This window comes from Sorex araneus, chromosome 5, assembly GCF_027595985.1.
Source record: "Sorex araneus isolate mSorAra2 chromosome 5, mSorAra2.pri, whole genome shotgun sequence".
NCBI lineage: Eukaryota > Metazoa > Chordata > Mammalia > Eulipotyphla > Soricidae > Sorex > Sorex araneus.
The window spans coordinates 137,859,070-137,875,377 of NC_073306.1; the positions used below are offsets into that span (position 1 = coordinate 137,859,070).

The window sequence follows — 16,308 nt, forward strand, 5'->3', positions numbered from 1 at the left end:
TGCTGAACATGTATTCTTAATTCTCTAGAGGTAAATTAATTTATTAATTACATTTTCTGTCAAAATGATGCTGTATTCTACTTTTCTTTAGAAGCCTTTATTTTATGTCTCTGTAGAAAATGATAGAATCCAGTGCTCTAAAATAAACTATAAGAGAACATGTTGTTACTTCTAAATTTTATTTGAAATTTCTATGTATATGCAATCAAAGTATAAGAAATATTTTACTCTATGCATTATAGCCATTAAGGCATGTGAAGTATTCTATTAAAATAAAAATAAAATAGGGGCTGGAGAGGGAGTACAGCAGGCAGTGTGCAGCGACCCTGGTTTGACCCCGGGTGCTCCTTCTGGTCTCCCTGGCCTTGCCAAGAGTGTCCCTAAGCCAGTGGCCCGGAGTCAGCCCTGAGCACCGCTGGGTGTGGCCCCCAAACAAAACATTTTAAAAGGATAAATTAGGTTATATTATTTTTTTTTCTTTTTGGGTCACACCTGGCGATGCACAGGGGTTACTCCTGGCTCTGCACTCAGGAATTACCCCTGGCCGTGCTCAGGGGACCATATGGGATGCTGGGATTTGAACCAGAGTCGGCCGCGTGCAAGGCAAACGCCCTCCCGCTGTGCTATCGCTCCAGCCCCAAGGTTATATTATTTTTATTTATTTGTATTTTCCTTTGCCTTCATAGAGGAAAAAATGGTATGATTTACTTGAACATTTTCCCTAAATTTTTATTCTCGGCCAAATTCAAGTCACTGAATTCTGTAATTTAGGCTTATAGAAGGGCGGGAGCGACAGCACAGCGGGGAGGGCCTTTGCCTTGCACACAGCCCACCGGGGTTCGATTCCTCCGTCCCTCTCGGGGAGCCCGGCCAGCTACCGAGAGTGTCCCTCCCGCACGGCAGAGCCCGGCAAGCTCCCGGTGGCGTCCGCGATATGCCAAAACCAGTAACAAGTCTCGCAGTGGAGACGTTACTGGTGCCCGCTCGAGCAAATCGATGAGCAGCCGGAGGTGAGAGTGACAGTGAGAGAGTGACAGTGAGAGTAACAGTGAGAGTGACAGAGAGAGTGACAGTGACAGTGACAGGCTTATAGAGCTAAGAACGTCCTAAGGTACACAGAGGCTTGCGATGTGGCTAAATCGCGGTCTTCCCGTCAGTGCTCGGACGTCCGCCTCAGAGAACTCTCTGGACTGTCACCCGGCGTCTGGGAAACGTGCTGTCACCGCTGATAACAGGACCCGGTGTCACGGGGCCCCTCAGGTCGCGCCGGGGTCCCCGCCGCGGGCGGGCTAGAAACCTGCGCGGGCACGGAAGGGGGCGCTGCCCCCAGCGCAGCGCCGGGCGGGCGTGGGCGCGGCCGGGCGGGACACGGCTGTGGCGGGAAGCGGCTGACTGGCTGGCAGCGCCCCCTGCTGGCCGCGCCGGCTCCGCGCCGCCGGCAACGAGGGCGGCCGAGGGAAGCCGCGGGCTCCCGAGCGACGGCAAGTGTCTGCGCCAGGCCGCGGGGGCCGCCCAGCCCCCCTGGCAGCGCCGCTCGCCCGCCCCGCCGCTGTGGAACCCGAGGAAAGCGGCTTTTCGCCCCGGGTGAGGCGACTGGCCCCGCGCTCGGCCTCCGTTCCCCGGAAACGGACGCTCAGAATGTGCTCGCGTGAGAAGTTGCCCAAGGAGCGTCCCCTGGCGACTGCCCGGCACCCCCGAAACGCAGCTCTAGTTGTGACTGACTTCTCACCTGCACAGCGCCATTAGAGTCTGGGTTTCGTTGGACGGGCCACCCCCGCCGGTGCTCGGGGAGCACTCCTGGCTCCGTGCTCGGGGATCGCTCCTGGCGCCGGGCATCAAGCCCTGGTTGGCCCACTGGAGAACGGGGGCCAGCGCCCAGTCACAGGTTCCAGCGACTCCCTCCTGCCAGGGCCGGCGGGCGTCACTCAGCAGCACCTTCCGCGAAGGACGCTCAGACCCGAGACACGCTCACGTCCCGGCCCTGCCTCGACTCGCAGCCTCCGCGCCCGGGACAGGTGGCAACCTGACCCGAGTTTCCTCAGCTGTTGACGGGCTGGCAAGGTCTTGAAGACACATACCAGCTGGCGTTGTTGTGAGAACTAAACAAGATCTCACAGCGTGCGTTAGTGAAGGAGTTAAGAAACGTTGTTGTTGTTGTTGTTGACAGTGACACAGCTGCTACTGTGTGTGATCTGTGCAAAAGCAGCTGCCAGCTATAAAGCTCTAAGCAGAGGGGTTTTAAGGATGAATAGTGGATAACCAGGAGTTTCTGGAAGATTCCTTGGCCGTGGAATTGTTCAGCACAGATTATTTTAACACCATTTTGGCATTTACATCTAAGACAAAATACTTGGTGCTTCCGGGACTTAGTCATGCAAGTAAGACAGAGACGGACTCTCTCCCGAGGCAGAAGGCCGCCCGGAGAGTTCACAGGAAGGAGTAGGCATTGGGAGCTGCGTGGAGTGGTCGGAATTTGTGTAGATTAAAATCATAAAGCAACCGGCCAGAAACTGACTTTTATTGATTTATCTTCTGCTAATTGCATTTGCCATTCCATCAGTTCTGTTTATGTTCCTGCCGAGGGCAGGCTGCAGGGAGGGAGGGCACGGGAGGACACGGCACGCTGCTGGCAGGACGGCTGTACTAGGAAAGACTTGGTCCATCTCGGCATTTTAATAAAAGTAAATTTCAAAACTAAAAACCGAGTAAAAGGAAATGAAGAGACGATCCGTTTGGGAAAGCAGGAGGCGTGAAGCGGGCGTTCTCCACTGCCGGGGACTCGTCCGGCCGCATCGTGGGCCACCCGGGGGCCGGCCGGTTTCTAAGCTACGGGTCTCCTCCCGGCTTCCAGGCCACGCCGACCAGGCCGGAGACACTGAAACCGCCGGGCCTGGGGGTCGGGGCTCCTTAACGCCCGTCCGGCGGCGGCCCGGGCAGGCAGCGGGGAGGGCGGCTCGGGCCGGTGCTCGGCCTCTGACGGAGCCCGGCGCGCAGAGACACGCGCCGCTGTTGACGCACAAGCGGGACCCGCCGCCGTCGCCAGGCAACGGGCCGCGGCCGCCAGCTTCCGGCCAGACCCGGCTGGCGCCCGTGCGCATGTGCGAGCGCCGCGCCGGCCGCGGAGCCCGTTCCCTCCCTTCCGGCCTTCCGGGCGGCCCCGGAAGCGGCGCGGCGGCGCATGCGCACTGCCTCCGCGGCCCCCCGCGCGGCAGCTCGGCGCCCGTGGGCCTCGTCAGCGGCGGCCGAGCGGGAGTCCGGCCCGCGAGTCCACCCCGCCGCGCGCCGCCGCTCGCCAGGTACGCGCGGGCCGGGGCTCGAGCCCGACTGTTGGCCGGGGCGGGCGCGGGACGGGGCCGCTCCCTCGGGCTGCGCGTCCACGGGCTCCGCCGGGCCGCAGGGACGATGGCGGCGCCCGTGTCCTCCGCGCTCCCGCGCTCCAGGTGCGGCCGCCCGCGGGGAGGGACTGTGGAGAGGGGCCGCGGGAGGGCTGCGGACTGTGGGGAGGGGGCCGCGGGACGGCTGAGGGAGGGACTGTGGGGAGGGTTGAGGGAGGGGCCGTGGGGAGGGGGCTGTGGACTGTGGGGAGGGGGCGGCGGGAGGGCTGGGGAGGGGCTGTGGAGAGGGGCCGCGAGAGGGCTACGGACTGTGGGGAGGGGCCCGCGGGACGGCTGAGGGAGGGACTGTGGGGAGGGAGCTGAGGACTGTGGGGAGGGGCCCGCGGGACGGCTGAGGGAGGGACTGTGGGGAGGGGGCTGCGGGACGGCTGAGGGAGGGGCTGTGGGGAGGTCTGTGGGGAGGGTTGAGGGAGGGACTGTGGGGAGGGGGCTGCGGGACGGCTGAGGGAGGGGCTGTGGGGAGGTCTGTGGGGAGGGTTGAGGGAGGGGCTGTGGAGAGGGGGCTGAGGACTGGGGAAGGGGCTGTGGGACGGCTGAGGGAGGGGCTGTGGGGAGGGTTGAGGGAGGGGACTGTGGGGGAGGGGCCGTGGACTGTGGGGAGGGGGCTGAGACTGGGGAGGGGCTGCGGGGAGGGGGCTGCAGGAGGGGTTGTGGGGAGGAGGCTGCGGGAGGGTTAAGGGAGGGACTGGGGGAGGGGCCTTGGGTTGGGCCCTCCCACCCTTCCCTGCAGGATGAGCCCCTCCTGTAGACCCGCGCCCCGCAGGGTTGGGAGCAGCCTTTGCGGAGGGGGGGGGTCCGAGGAGAGGGGGCGCCGAGCCGGCGACCCCGGCGATGGCTCCAGGGGCGGGGAAAAGGCCGGGGCTGGGGAGGATGCAGAGGTTCGGGCCTCTGGACTCCGGGGTCCTGGGACCCAGGCAGCCTGTGGGTTCGAGGACCTTTCCAAGTCCGCCTCTGGGGGCAGGTGGTCGAGGAGGAAGAGGAAGCAAAGGAGCCTTTTTCCATTCGGACCCAACCACACCCAGCGCTGCTGGGCTCACTCCAGCCCTAGCCCGGAGGGAGACACGCGGGTGGGAGGCCGGTGCTGGGGACTGAACCTGGGTGGGCGCCTTGCCTGCTGCTCTGTGGCTCGGCCTTCAGCAGCCTGTGTTTCGGGGGCCGCAGGGACCCAGCACGTGCAGGAAGCCACCTGGGTGGGCTCCCTAGCACCCCCTCAGCCCCTCTGGGAGTGAGCCCTGAGCACCCCTGGGCGAGGCCAGCACAGAAGGGAACCCCCTGGAGTTGCACCTGGTTCTCTCTGAGGCCGGAGTTCGTCCTTGGTGCGTCTAAGCCCCCTTCAAGTCCGCAGAGTTCACCCCTCACCACACCGGGCTCTGCTGGCAGAAGCCTGGTCACGCCTTTGCCGGGAACCGGGTAGCACGTGCGCCTGGACAGGAGGTGTCCGAGGCGTCCCTCAGCATTGCCCGGCCTCTTGTGAGTTTGCACTTGCTAACAGTGGCGTGGTGCTTGGGATAGTCCCCAATGCTCGTCCCCAATGCTCTATGGGCTCGGGCGCCCTGGGGTCAGCGCCTGGGGGTGCTGCCTGCCTTGTCAGTGCTTCTGGAGCACGCTGGGAAAGGTGACCTCTGGGTATGAAGCCATGTTGGCTGGTGACACAGGTGGGAGCCTGTTGAAATACGACCACCACGTACCATGGTGCCCCTCTCTGCAAACAAGCTGACTCACTGTCGGGAGCCTTACCACCGAGGGGTGACAGGCTCCGTGTCTGTGAGTTGCAGAGTGGACAGGATGAGGTCAGGTGAGGCCCAGGCCTCGGCCCTCCCGAGCCCCCTGGGCTGAACTGTTGGTCAGTGACCCAGACACGAGGGCTGGCCTCGGCTTTTCAGGCAGACAGAGGAGATGAACTCGTGCTTCGCAGCCTATTGGTACCAGGTGCCAGCGCTGCTTGCTCCTCGGGGGCTTCCTGAGGACTCCCCCCAGCCCGAGTCCCAGGTGGGCACTGGTCTCCCGACATGCATTTGTATTTATTTGTGGTGATTGACCTCGCGCCCCCGATGCTGCAGTGTTTCAGCAGTGATTCATTCGTGATTCACTGCATGTGTGAATACACCGGCTGTCTATGGGAATGTCCTGGACCTCAGAAGCAGTAGAAAGTCCAGAAAGATCTGTCTTCCTTGGGAGAAACAGTCCCCTCACCTGTCTCCCCCTCTCTGGCTTCGCAAAGGCCTGGCCCTAGTGTTTCTGTCTCTTCCAGGGCCAAAATGAGTCTGTTCGGAACAACCTCGGGGTTTGGAACTGGCGGGACCATGTTTGGCAGCCCGACCACGGACAACCACAACCCAATGAAGGTGACAGCTGGCCAGGCCACTCCTCGCCAGGGACAGCAGGACAAACCTGTCAACTTGGGGCCTCCTTTGGGTGGACACTCAGAAACTGTCCATGGGCTCAGGCACCGCTCCCCTGGACGCCTGTGTCCCCCGGGTTCTCACGGGCAGGTCCCGTCTGCTGAGTCCGAATCGCTGTAGGGGCCCCAGGGAGGGGGTGGGGGGTGCTGGCACCAATATTGTGGTCAGACACTGGGAAAGTCGCCGGGGAAAGCGCTCAGGTGTGACTCACACTGCCCCTCTCCCTCCTCCAGGACATTGAAGTGACATCCTCTCCGGATGACAGCATTGGCTGCCTGGCCTTCAGCCCCCCAACTCTGCCCGGCAACTTCCTCGTTGCCGGATCCTGGGCCAACGATGTAAGTGTGCCCCAGTCGCGAGGGCCCCGTGCACAGGAAACGCCATGAAGCTTCTCTGAGCTTCCCTGCCCCTGCTGTCGTGGCGATGTCCGGGATTGCATACCGGGGGGTGGTCCCTTGATCTGCTTCCCCTTGCCTCGCAGGTCCGCTGCTGGGAAGTTCAGGACAGCGGGCAGACGATTCCCAAGGCCCAGCAGATGCACACGGGGCCCGTGCTCGATGTCTGCTGGAGCGACGTGAGTGCCCGGGGCGGGGGGTCTTCCTCAGTGGGGTACAGCTTAGGGTCCGTTGGATGGTCTCTGAGTGGAATGTTACTGACAGTGTTCTGGGATTAGATCATTGCTTGAATTCTCTTCTGCCTAAATAGGCCTCGAGGAGCTTTTGTTGTTTTAAAAGTCAAACGTTGGGGCTGGAGCGATAGCACAGCGGGGAGAGTGTTTGCCTTGCACACAGCAACCCGGGTTCAATTCCCAGCATCCCATAGGGTCCCCTGAGCACCGCCAGGAGTAATTCCTGAATGCAGAGCCAGGAGGAACCCCTGAGCATCGCCAGGTGTGACCCCCCCCTAAAAAAAAAAACAAAAAAGTCAAAATTTGTTTTTAAAAAGTATTTCTGTTGTACACTGGAAGCACGTTTTTTAAAGTCCCCGGTTCTGAACCTCTGAGGCATTATGAGCAAACGTGTTGGGATTTCTTTAACTCTGATCGTTGTGCACTAAGGAATAAGAGAGTTTTTGAGGAGAAGCTGTTTGCACTGTGGAAGGGCTTGTGGCGAACCCCAGGGGCGATGCTGCTGGTGCGGGGGCCTCTGGGGACAGGGGCCAGCAGAGGACAGCTCCACGACGCTCTCTCCGTGTGGTGGCTGGGCCGAGGGCAGGGGTAGTGACTATTGTGGGTGCTGAGGAAGCAGCTCCCAGAACCCCGTGCCCTTGTGTCTGTGCCTGAGGGGGGCCATTTTCTGCTCTTGTGCAGTGCATTGATTCCTTCTGGTGAACACTGAGGCACTTAATTTCTCCCCCTTGGTGTGCACTGAAAGAGTATCCTCTTTGTTGAATACCAGGGATGATACTCCATTACAGTGCTGCCAGCCCTGCTCTGATGGCGTTCGACCGAGAGCACTTGAAGGGTGCATCCAAGGAAGAGGGGAGGGGTGTCTTGGTGGAGCCCGATTCTGCCAGTTCTTTGTTTTCATTTGTCAATACTGGAGGAGGCTGGGGCCCGTGTGATGGCCCGTGTGATGGCGCAGCAAGATGGAACCGGGGTCTGTGTGGAATCTGCCTCACAGGAGCCCTCTTCCCATCCCCTTTCTCAGCCCTGTACTTGGCTGGAGTGGGGGGGGGTTGTTTTTGTTTCAGGGCCACACCCAGCAATATTTCCTCCTGCCTCTGCACTCGGGGGTCACTTCTGGTGACTCATGGACTATGTAGGGTGCCAGCAAACTTGTGCTGCCCACCTATGGGCCCCCTTGCTTTTTTTTTTTTCTTTTTGGGTCACACCCAGCAATGCACAGGGGTTACTCCTGGCTCTGCACAGGAATTACTCCTGGCAGTGCTCAGGGACCATATGGGATGCTGTGAGTTGAATCCTGGTCAGCACGTACAAGGCAAACACCCAACCAGCTGTGCTATTGCTCCAGTCCCTTGCTAGTTTTTTAGACCAGGCATTTTTCATCTCTTTCCTCTGCTGGTGGTGATAAATGTTTGAGTTGTGGAATCAGAAGTACAATAGTCTCCGTGGGGCTCAGCAGACTGGCCGCTGGTGGCCGACACCTGAACCATTTGTCCAGTTATGCAAACAGAATCTTACTGGCACATGCCCACACTTGTTTATGTGGTATGGTGGGGGGCCACTGCGAAGGCACCGGGTTGCGGCCAGCCCAGAAACCTCAGGCCCCTTCAGGAAACCTCGGCTGACTTTCTGAAGTAGTCTGGTGCTGGGCCTCGAACCTGGCCTTGCTGCATGCAGAGCAAGTGCACCATCTCCCTGGCCCGGGACAGCGCTTCCTTTGTAAATTGTCTTGTTCCTCTTCGTAATTCACCAACCAACACTCGGAGTTCTGTGTGCGAGTGTATTTTAAGTCACGACTGCTAATTCTCGTCCCCAGCTTCTGGTCGACTTTGGGCCAGTGATTGTCTGGCATCAGGGGGTCTGTTGCATACACTCCGGGAGATTCTTAGATGCGGCGCCAGTGGGAGCATCTGTGTCTTCAGGGAGCAAATGGGGCTCAGGGTCTGCCGCTGTGGGGAGGCGGTTAATGCTGCCCTTTTCTCATCATCTTACTCATAATTTTTGGGACTCTTTGAAAATCAGCCAGAGTAAAGTCAGTTAAAGTGGCCCCAGGTGCTGGGCGCAAGTCTGTGGTGTGAGCCTGTCTGGGGAGAGCTGGGCAGCGGGGCTCTGTTCTTCCTCAAGAACTTGGGTGCCGTTTGACTCTGGGTCCTGTTTGCACAAGACGGCTTAGAAAAATCTGCAGTGAAGCTAGAACATTGTAAGGAACGCTCTGACCTGCCCGGAGCCTTTTCAGCATGTCCGACCAAATTGTAGTGAATCCATTGATGGAGATTTCATTTTTCTTGGAATGCCAATTTTTCTCCTCTTACTCTTAGGATGGGAGCAAAGTATTTACAGCATCGTGTGATAAAACTGCCAAAATGTGGGACCTCAATAGTAACCAGGCGATTCAGATCGCACAGGTAATGGAGCCTCTCAAGAACGGGTGCTTTGGGAAGGAGGCTTGGCAGCCAAGGAAGTAGTTTGTGGGCACCACTGAAGCTCGCCCCCATTCTGGAACCTCCCTCTTGTGTTGTGCCGGGCTTACCTGTGTGCGTAAGGTAGGGTGCTTTGGGGCACAGTGACAGTGAAGTCTGGGAGAGAGGAGTGTGCCTGGACCCGGGCTCCAGTGCCCACAGTGCCTCTGGCAGGGTCTGCCCGCGTGGTCGGGGCACTGAGCTCTGCCAGGCTCTGCCGCGTAACTGACCCCGAGTGGAAGGGGCTACCGTATAACCAGGTCTTGTGTGAAGGCTGAGGGTTGACGTGGGGGGGCGGGCCTTGAACCAGCATCTGGGCCCCAGGAACTTTTCAGAGGTCCTAGAACTGCCGACTTCTGGAGGTCTCAGTCATCAGTGAGGCGGTGACATCCCCCCACCCACCCCCATTAGCTCACTGCAGAGTTGGGTGGGGTCGGGGTGGACATGACAAGGTGTTTGTGTCCAGTGAGTATTATGGTCTTGGCGTCCTCCGACCTTAGGCTTTAACGCTGTTCCTTCACACTGCATGACTGAAAATTCTGAGTAACTTTGTAAGACACGGTGCTGTGATTAGAAAAAAGAAAGTTGCTCCTGCTTGGAGTGTCTAGGCGAGAGTTTTGCGCGTGTGACAGCCCCGTGACGGCCCCTGGTTTCCTTGCCGGCAGCACGACGCCCCTGTGAAGACTGTCCACTGGATCAAAGCCCCCAACTACAGCTGCGTGATGACCGGGAGCTGGGACAAGACTCTGAAGGTGCGTGCACCCGCATCCTCGGGGGGCTGGGCTGCCCTGGCACCCCGCCCCCCTCACCTGCGGCTTTGTCTTTCTCTAGTTCTGGGACACGCGGTCATCAAACCCCATGATGGTCCTGCAGCTCCCCGAAAGGTGTTACTGTGCCGATGTGGTAAGCACGCTCACCGCTCTGTTTCTAAAAGCTGCTCTGCTGCTTTGCAATTCAGGGACCATTGGAAACCCCTAGGGCTTAACTGGCAGCCCCCCGGGCCTGAGTTGCGGTCCGGAGTCTTCCCTTCCACTAGACACTGGAGTCCTGCGTGTCTAGTCCGAGGACACGTGCGGCTGGTGCCAGCACTGAGGACGTTTCTTGGCACTAACTGGGCATGACGGGGGTCTGTGGGTGAGGGTGGAGAGAACCTGGTGCCCTCCCTCCTGATCTCTGGTCCTGTGCCACCTGCGCGGTGATTTCACTTTTAGGAATCTGTCATCAGAACACCATGGGGCAAAGGGGATTCTGTCTTGAGGGGTCCTGGTGGGCAGGGACAGAGGAGCCCGGGCTTAGAGCACTACTGACTGCTGAGTCCTGGGAAACGTGGGCCGGGTTGGCATGGTGTGTGTGGAAACGCGGGGAGTCAGCACATACGCTGTCACTTGGGAAGTGGGTAACTGTGGTCTTTCTGGGTCTTGGTCTGTTCTCTGGATGCCCATCTGAAAGGAGTATTGGGGAGGACCTGGCCTCTGGCTGTGCCCTGAACAGTGGCTCAGAGCAGGCACTCCGGCACTGGGGTCGGCTGCCCAGCCCTGAGCAGGGCTGGAGGGCGGCACAGTCAGCTTTTGTCCATGGCTTCTTGGGCTTCTGTGTGCCACTTTGGGCTCTTGGGTGCAGGTAGCCAACCGAGGGGCCAGGCACGCAGAGCGGCGGGTACCACAGGACAGCGTTGGGGCCTGGGTTAGTTGGATTTTAAAACTAGGGGAGAAAAACATCAGACTTATTTCTGTGACTTTGGGGATCAAAACCAGTACACTTTGGCTGAGCAATGTGGCCCGTGGGCCCAGCACTGGCACGTGTGAGGCCCCGGGTTCGATCCCCAGCCACTGGTGTGATGTGGGTGTTGCCTCTTCTCCCCTAGACCTACCCTATGGCCGTGGTAGCCACGGCAGAGCGGGGCCTGATCGTCTACCAGCTGGAGAACCAGCCTTCCGAGTTCCGGCGGATCGAGTCGCCCCTGAAGCACCAGGTGGGGTGGGGGTGGGGGGGCCGCAGAGTGCAGAAAGCCGTGAACTTGCCGTTTGGAGGGCAGCCCCACAGGGGTCACGGAAGCTAGAGTCGCTCCTGCCACTCAGACCTGCCCAGCACACAGGGGCTGGCGAGGACTCGCTTGGGACCCCTAGGAGGGTCAGGCGGGCTGAGACGCTGGTAACTGCTGGAGGAGGCACGTGTGCTCAGTAGGGGACTGCAGGCCAAAGGGGGGCCGTGGGGGCTCCCAGCCCAACCCTAGGGTGTTGAGACCCTGGGCGGCTGTGGGCTCAAGTCTCGGGGCTGAGAACGGGCCACGGGCCTCGTCCTCATATTTGTGAGACGGGCCTGCGGCTCTGGGGGTTCGGGGCCCCCTGAGCTCTGCCTCGTGCTGACACTTTTCCTCTTCCAAATGCAGCATCGGTGTGTGGCTATTTTTAAAGACAAGCAGAACAAGCCCACTGGCTTCGCCCTGGGGAGCATCGAGGGGAGAGTCGCCATTCATTACATCAACCCCCCAAACCCGTAAGTGGGCCCCACGCTTGGGCACTCCTCTGAGGTGCTCTGTGAGGGACTGAGAGGGTCCTTGTCTTCCAGTGCCAAGGACAACTTCACCTTCAAGTGCCACCGCTCCAACGGCACCAACACGTCGGCACCCCAGGACATCTATGCGGTACGTTGGCTGGGGTGGGCCACGATGAGCGGGGGTCCCGGGAGAGCCGCCATGGACCCCCTCTGCGTCCAGCTCTCACCGCATCTCCTTCCTGCTAGGTCAACGGCATCGCCTTCCACCCCGTCCATGGCACCCTGGCCACCGTGGGCTCCGATGGCCGCTTCAGCTTCTGGGACAAGGACGCCAGGACCAAGCTGAAGACATCTGAGCAGCTGGACCAGCCCATCGCGGCCTGCTGCTTCAACCACAACGGGAACATCTTCACCTACGCCTCCAGCTACGACTGGTCCAAGGTGGGCATCCCTCATGGCCTTTCCTGTGTGGACACTGGGCCTGGGCGCTTCCTTGTTGGCCCCTGGGAGAGGCAGACTCGTGCTGCTGGCTGCTCTGCCTGGCTGCTGGCGTCTGCGGCCCTGCTCTGTCCGCTCCTGTTGGCTCTCTTTAAGCCCTGGATGCTGACCCGGCTATTTCCCTGGTGGTTCCCTCTCTGTGCTGTCCCTACCTGGATCCAGGAGAGAAGCAGCTGGTGGCCCTGTCTGGGTGTGTCTCATGCACCAGAGCACTTGGCCTGCACGTGCCGAGCCCTGACTTCAACCCCTGGCTCCTCCTGGCCCTGCGCCCTCCTGCCCCCTGCTTCCCTCCTCTAGGCCCCTGCATCCCGCCCCTGCCTTGGCACCTCCCTCATGTTCTGTGCTGGCTCTGGCCCCTCCTGCCCCTCCTTCCAGCCTGCCTCTGCCCACACTAGCCCGTAGGAGTGGCCTGCTGGGCGCCGTACATCTGCCTGTTTTGTAGCCCCTTCCCCGCTACCCTCCCATGGGGCACTCGAGGCCATCAGCAGGTCAGGTAACCCCACCCGCTTCCTGCACTCAGCCCTCCCGGCTCCTCGTGCTCTGCGTGCATGGCGCGTGCTCGGCTGGCTGTCTGGCCCTTCCGAGGCTGGCCGTGTGCTCTGTCCTTAGCCCGGCACCCCCACACGGCTCGTGAGCGTCTCCCTACCCTTGGGGCGGATGGTGGGGCCTTTTGAAGTCACAGTAACTTGCTCTGGATTCCTGGCCTATGGTGGGACACAGGTCTGCGTGGGGTCACTGGGCGTGGACCAGTGCCAGGAGCTCAGGACATCCATGTGGGAGGGTGGCCTCGTGTCACCTCTGGTAAACTTGTCCCCTGTTGTGAGCAGACAGGCCCGTGAGACCTGGCCTTGGCCTCCCCCGGCTGCCTCTGCAGCTGTGTGCCAGCAGCGGAGGCCTCAGGCGCCGGTTAGCTCCCTGCCCCCCCCCCCCCTCACGAGCTTGCTCAGTCCCGCCTTGTGTCTGGTCCATGGGGTCCCCGGGCAGCACTGAGGCCCCCTCTCCGCAATATCAGTGTTGCTGAGGTGCTGGTTTCTTTGCCGTAGGGACATGAGTTTTATAACCCACAGAAGAAAAACTACATCTTCCTGCGGAATGCTGCCGAGGAGCTAAAGCCCAGGAACAAGAAGTAGTGGCCGGAGACTTGGGCCTCGGAGGCGTCTTGTCTTCGCTCTGTTTGGCCACATCTTCGCACGACTCGGGGCCCAGCTTCCATGGGGTGTGAGCCCTGGATGTGGCCCTGGGCCGGCTGGTGTCCAGCCCTGCCCACCCTCAGCCAGTGGTGCCCACACGGGAGCGCCCTGGGCCCCACCCCAGCACCTCGAACTGTATTTTGTAATAAAACCTGTGCGAGACTGCCCAAGGCTCCGTCCGTCTCTGCCCTGGCCTTGGACGCTAGAGGCCCTGAGGGAGGCACCGTCCGTCCGGAGAGGGCGCCTCGGCTGGGCACACTGCCATGAACTGTTTTGTCCACTGCCGTCCTCGGCCCTGCTGGTCAGCCATCGTCCTGACGGGGGGGACAGGCAAGCAGCCCCTGCACGGGAACACTCCCCAGCCCGGGCCCCACTCGTAGTTTGGGGGCCTTTTCCTTTCCCATCTTTGAGCTCTCTTGACCGGTAAGTATGGTCGTGACAGCGCAGCGGGGGCTCCTACGTCCGTCCAGCCCGGAGCCCCCTGCTGCTGCTGTGCTGGCGGCTGGCGTGTCCACCAGTGCGGAGGGGGCGATCTGGGCTCGACCCTGTGATATATAATGTATTTGCCTCCTCCCAAAGCGAAATAAAGTTTCCTTCTAAGACTCTGCCGTCGCGTGGTCTGCGCCTTTGCCCTCCTGGTGCCGGTGCCGGAGCTCAGCTCTCCACGCTGCCTGTGCTCTGCTGCCGTGGCCGGGCGGACAGGGGCGGCCCCGTGGCCGTGGTGCTCCGCAGGGCTGTGTCTGTCCGCGGCCCAGAGACGCAGGTGGGATGGTTCGGAGGGAAAGTACGGGTGTACTTGAGAACTTGACATCCAGGCCGCGCAGCCGGCTCCAAGACTGCTGCAGATTAACCACCCCAGCCCAGAAGGAAACTTTTGTTGTTCGGGGCACACAGCAGTGCCAGGGGCTCCTGCGGGGCTCAGCACAGGGATGCGGCCAGGGCCGCCTCTGGCCGGGCCTTTTCCACCAGCTGTTTCTGGCCCCAGCCCTGATTTATCAGGTAACTTGGTAGCCTTCCTAGCCTGGCTGTTGGGTCCTGCTGTGGGGAGAGAGTGCCCCTTTGTCATCACTGGCTGGGGGGTGGAGGGGGTGAGTACAGAACAAGGAGTCGTGGGTCAGCTCGCGCGGATGCAGTTTCCAGACTCGGCTTCACCGTGCTTCCAAGGCTGGCGGATGCTCCTGACGAGGTGGAGCTGGGCTGCAGGAGACCCCAAGGAAGGGAACCCCTTTGGGCCCAGCAGGAGGGGCCACGGCCTGCAGCCCACCTGTGCAGAACTGTATCTTGCGAGTTGGCAGTGCCTTTGCAAATGCCTGTCTGGGAATCAGACCGAGAGATCCATCTCCTGGAGGTGTGGGTCTGGGGTCCTCAGAGGCCCTGGGCTCAGCGGCCTGTAGCTGTGCCCCAGGGACTGGGATGGAATGTTCTGTTCCAAGGGGCCCCCGTGGAGAGCATGTCCCCAGAGTCAGCACTTGGTGTGGCTGTTTCAGACGCTGGATCTGACCTTGATGCTATTGTCTCGACTTTCCAAGCCACGCTTGGCACCGCCTCTCCCCTTGACCGAGCAGCCAGTTCAGCGCCGAGGTCAGTTACAACCTGCACATGTGTGGCAGTGACCTGAGTCCACCTGGCTTTCTGCTACTACCTGGCTGTCCTCGGGAAGCCCTGCTTTCTCAGCAAGCCCGTCCCCTCTGTGGGCGTGGACAGGGTGGCCGGCGGAGCTTGATGACACTGAGCTGTTTCATATCCAGGCCTTGGCCTGGACAGACTACAGCGGGGAAGGTGCTGTGCCCACAACCAGGGCCCCTCAGCCCCGCCAGGTGTGATTCCCTGAGCACCACCAGGAGCGGTCACTGAGTACTGCCAGATGTGATCCCTGAGCACCACCAGGTGTGGCCCCCAAACCAACTGCTAGCAGCTGGTTTAGAGGGAAAGGACACCGAAAACAAGGGAGAGCCCAGAGCTTTTGCCCCAAGCCGAAAGCAAGCAGGAGAAGTCAGCAGCAGGTCACAGGTGAAGTGAGACGGGAACTTGGCCCACGCCTGGCTGGAAAGTTCTAGTAAGGCGGCTTCCTTCTTAGCCTTCTACCCAGTGGGCTGAAGCTGCCCACCATTTTAGGGTGAAGTGGGAAATAATACTTGTTCACCCAAAATGTGAGTCTCCAGGAGCAGCTGTGATGCGATGCCCCTGGCGTGCGGCCCTGGGTACGGCCGGCAGCCAGCGCTTCCCACGGACCCATGGCGAGGTGTGGAACGGCCACAGTTGTCTCCATTAGGGCTTTGAATTTTTTACTTTGTTAATGGGGCCACAGAAGTTTATGGGAATGTTCCGGCACTAGCTCAAGCCGTGGGAGCAAGAGAAGGCTTTGGGGGTGGGGGTGGATATAGAAAGGTGCAGCCTTTGTGGGTGGACGGACACGGGGCATCCCCGTCACCTCCCAGTCAGGGCCTGTCCTGTCCCTGTCACCTCTCCTGTAGGATGCGTCTTGAGGTCCAGTTCATGAGTCCTATACATAATGGTCCCCTTACTTGCTCCCTAGAGTGTATGACTCTGTGTGTGTGCATGTTTGTGTGTGTGTGGGTGCATTGTAATTGAGTGTGACCTAAATCTGAAACAGCCCCTAATCGCAGTTAAGGGGACAGACTACCAGCCCATTCGATTCCTGGAGGAGGCGGCGGTTCCAACTAGGAGCCACCGGCTGTAAACAGGACATGGAACGTCATGAAGGAGCTGGGGGATATGCTCCAAGGGCTGGTTCGGTCCCCAAACAAATCGAGAGCCTGAGTTTCCAAGGGTGAAAGTGCCCTCAAGTGGCCATGCCCAGAGAGGGCCGTCGGCAAGGAACCCCCCTCACTGGGATAAGTGCTGCTGTAGGGTGGACACGGGTGCAGGTGACCACAGCGCCCGCCTACAGCCTGTCCTCCAGGTGGAAAGGGGTTGCTTGACTTGAACCTGTTGAAGCAAGCTTTGGGGCGCCCCCAAACAGCCTCAAGCCATTTTGGGAATGCAGAGGTCAGCCCTGCAGTGGCCGGACTCTTCACTCACGGTTGGGACTGCCATCACGCGTGCAATGGGAGTTCTTCCCTGCGCTTGCTGTCTTGTTGAGGCACACTACCATGCACTGTCATACGTCCGGGCACGCCGTCCTATGCAAAGGTGCATTGTCTCACACACACACACACACACACACACACACACACGCTCCTAAAGCCACGCTGTCCTATGCAAAGGTGCATTGTCACACAC

General features: G+C 60.3%; 1 protein-coding gene across 1 annotated transcript; it reads left to right on the forward strand.

Moving 5' to 3' along the window:
* The first annotated feature begins 3,141 nt into the window (after positions 1-3,141).
* Positions 3,142-13,667, forward strand: RAE1 (ribonucleic acid export 1). The gene is made up of 12 exons (XM_055140390.1): positions 3,142-3,296; positions 5,647-5,740; positions 6,031-6,135; positions 6,279-6,371; positions 8,741-8,827; positions 9,547-9,633; positions 9,713-9,784; positions 10,746-10,853; positions 11,271-11,377; positions 11,450-11,525; positions 11,624-11,818; positions 12,919-13,667. Exons 2-12 carry the CDS (start codon positions 5,654-5,656, stop codon positions 13,003-13,005), a joined length of 1,104 nt encoding a protein of 367 aa, XP_054996365.1. The 5' UTR covers positions 3,142-3,296; positions 5,647-5,653; the 3' UTR covers positions 13,006-13,667.
* Positions 13,668-16,308: the final 2,641 nt, after the last annotated feature.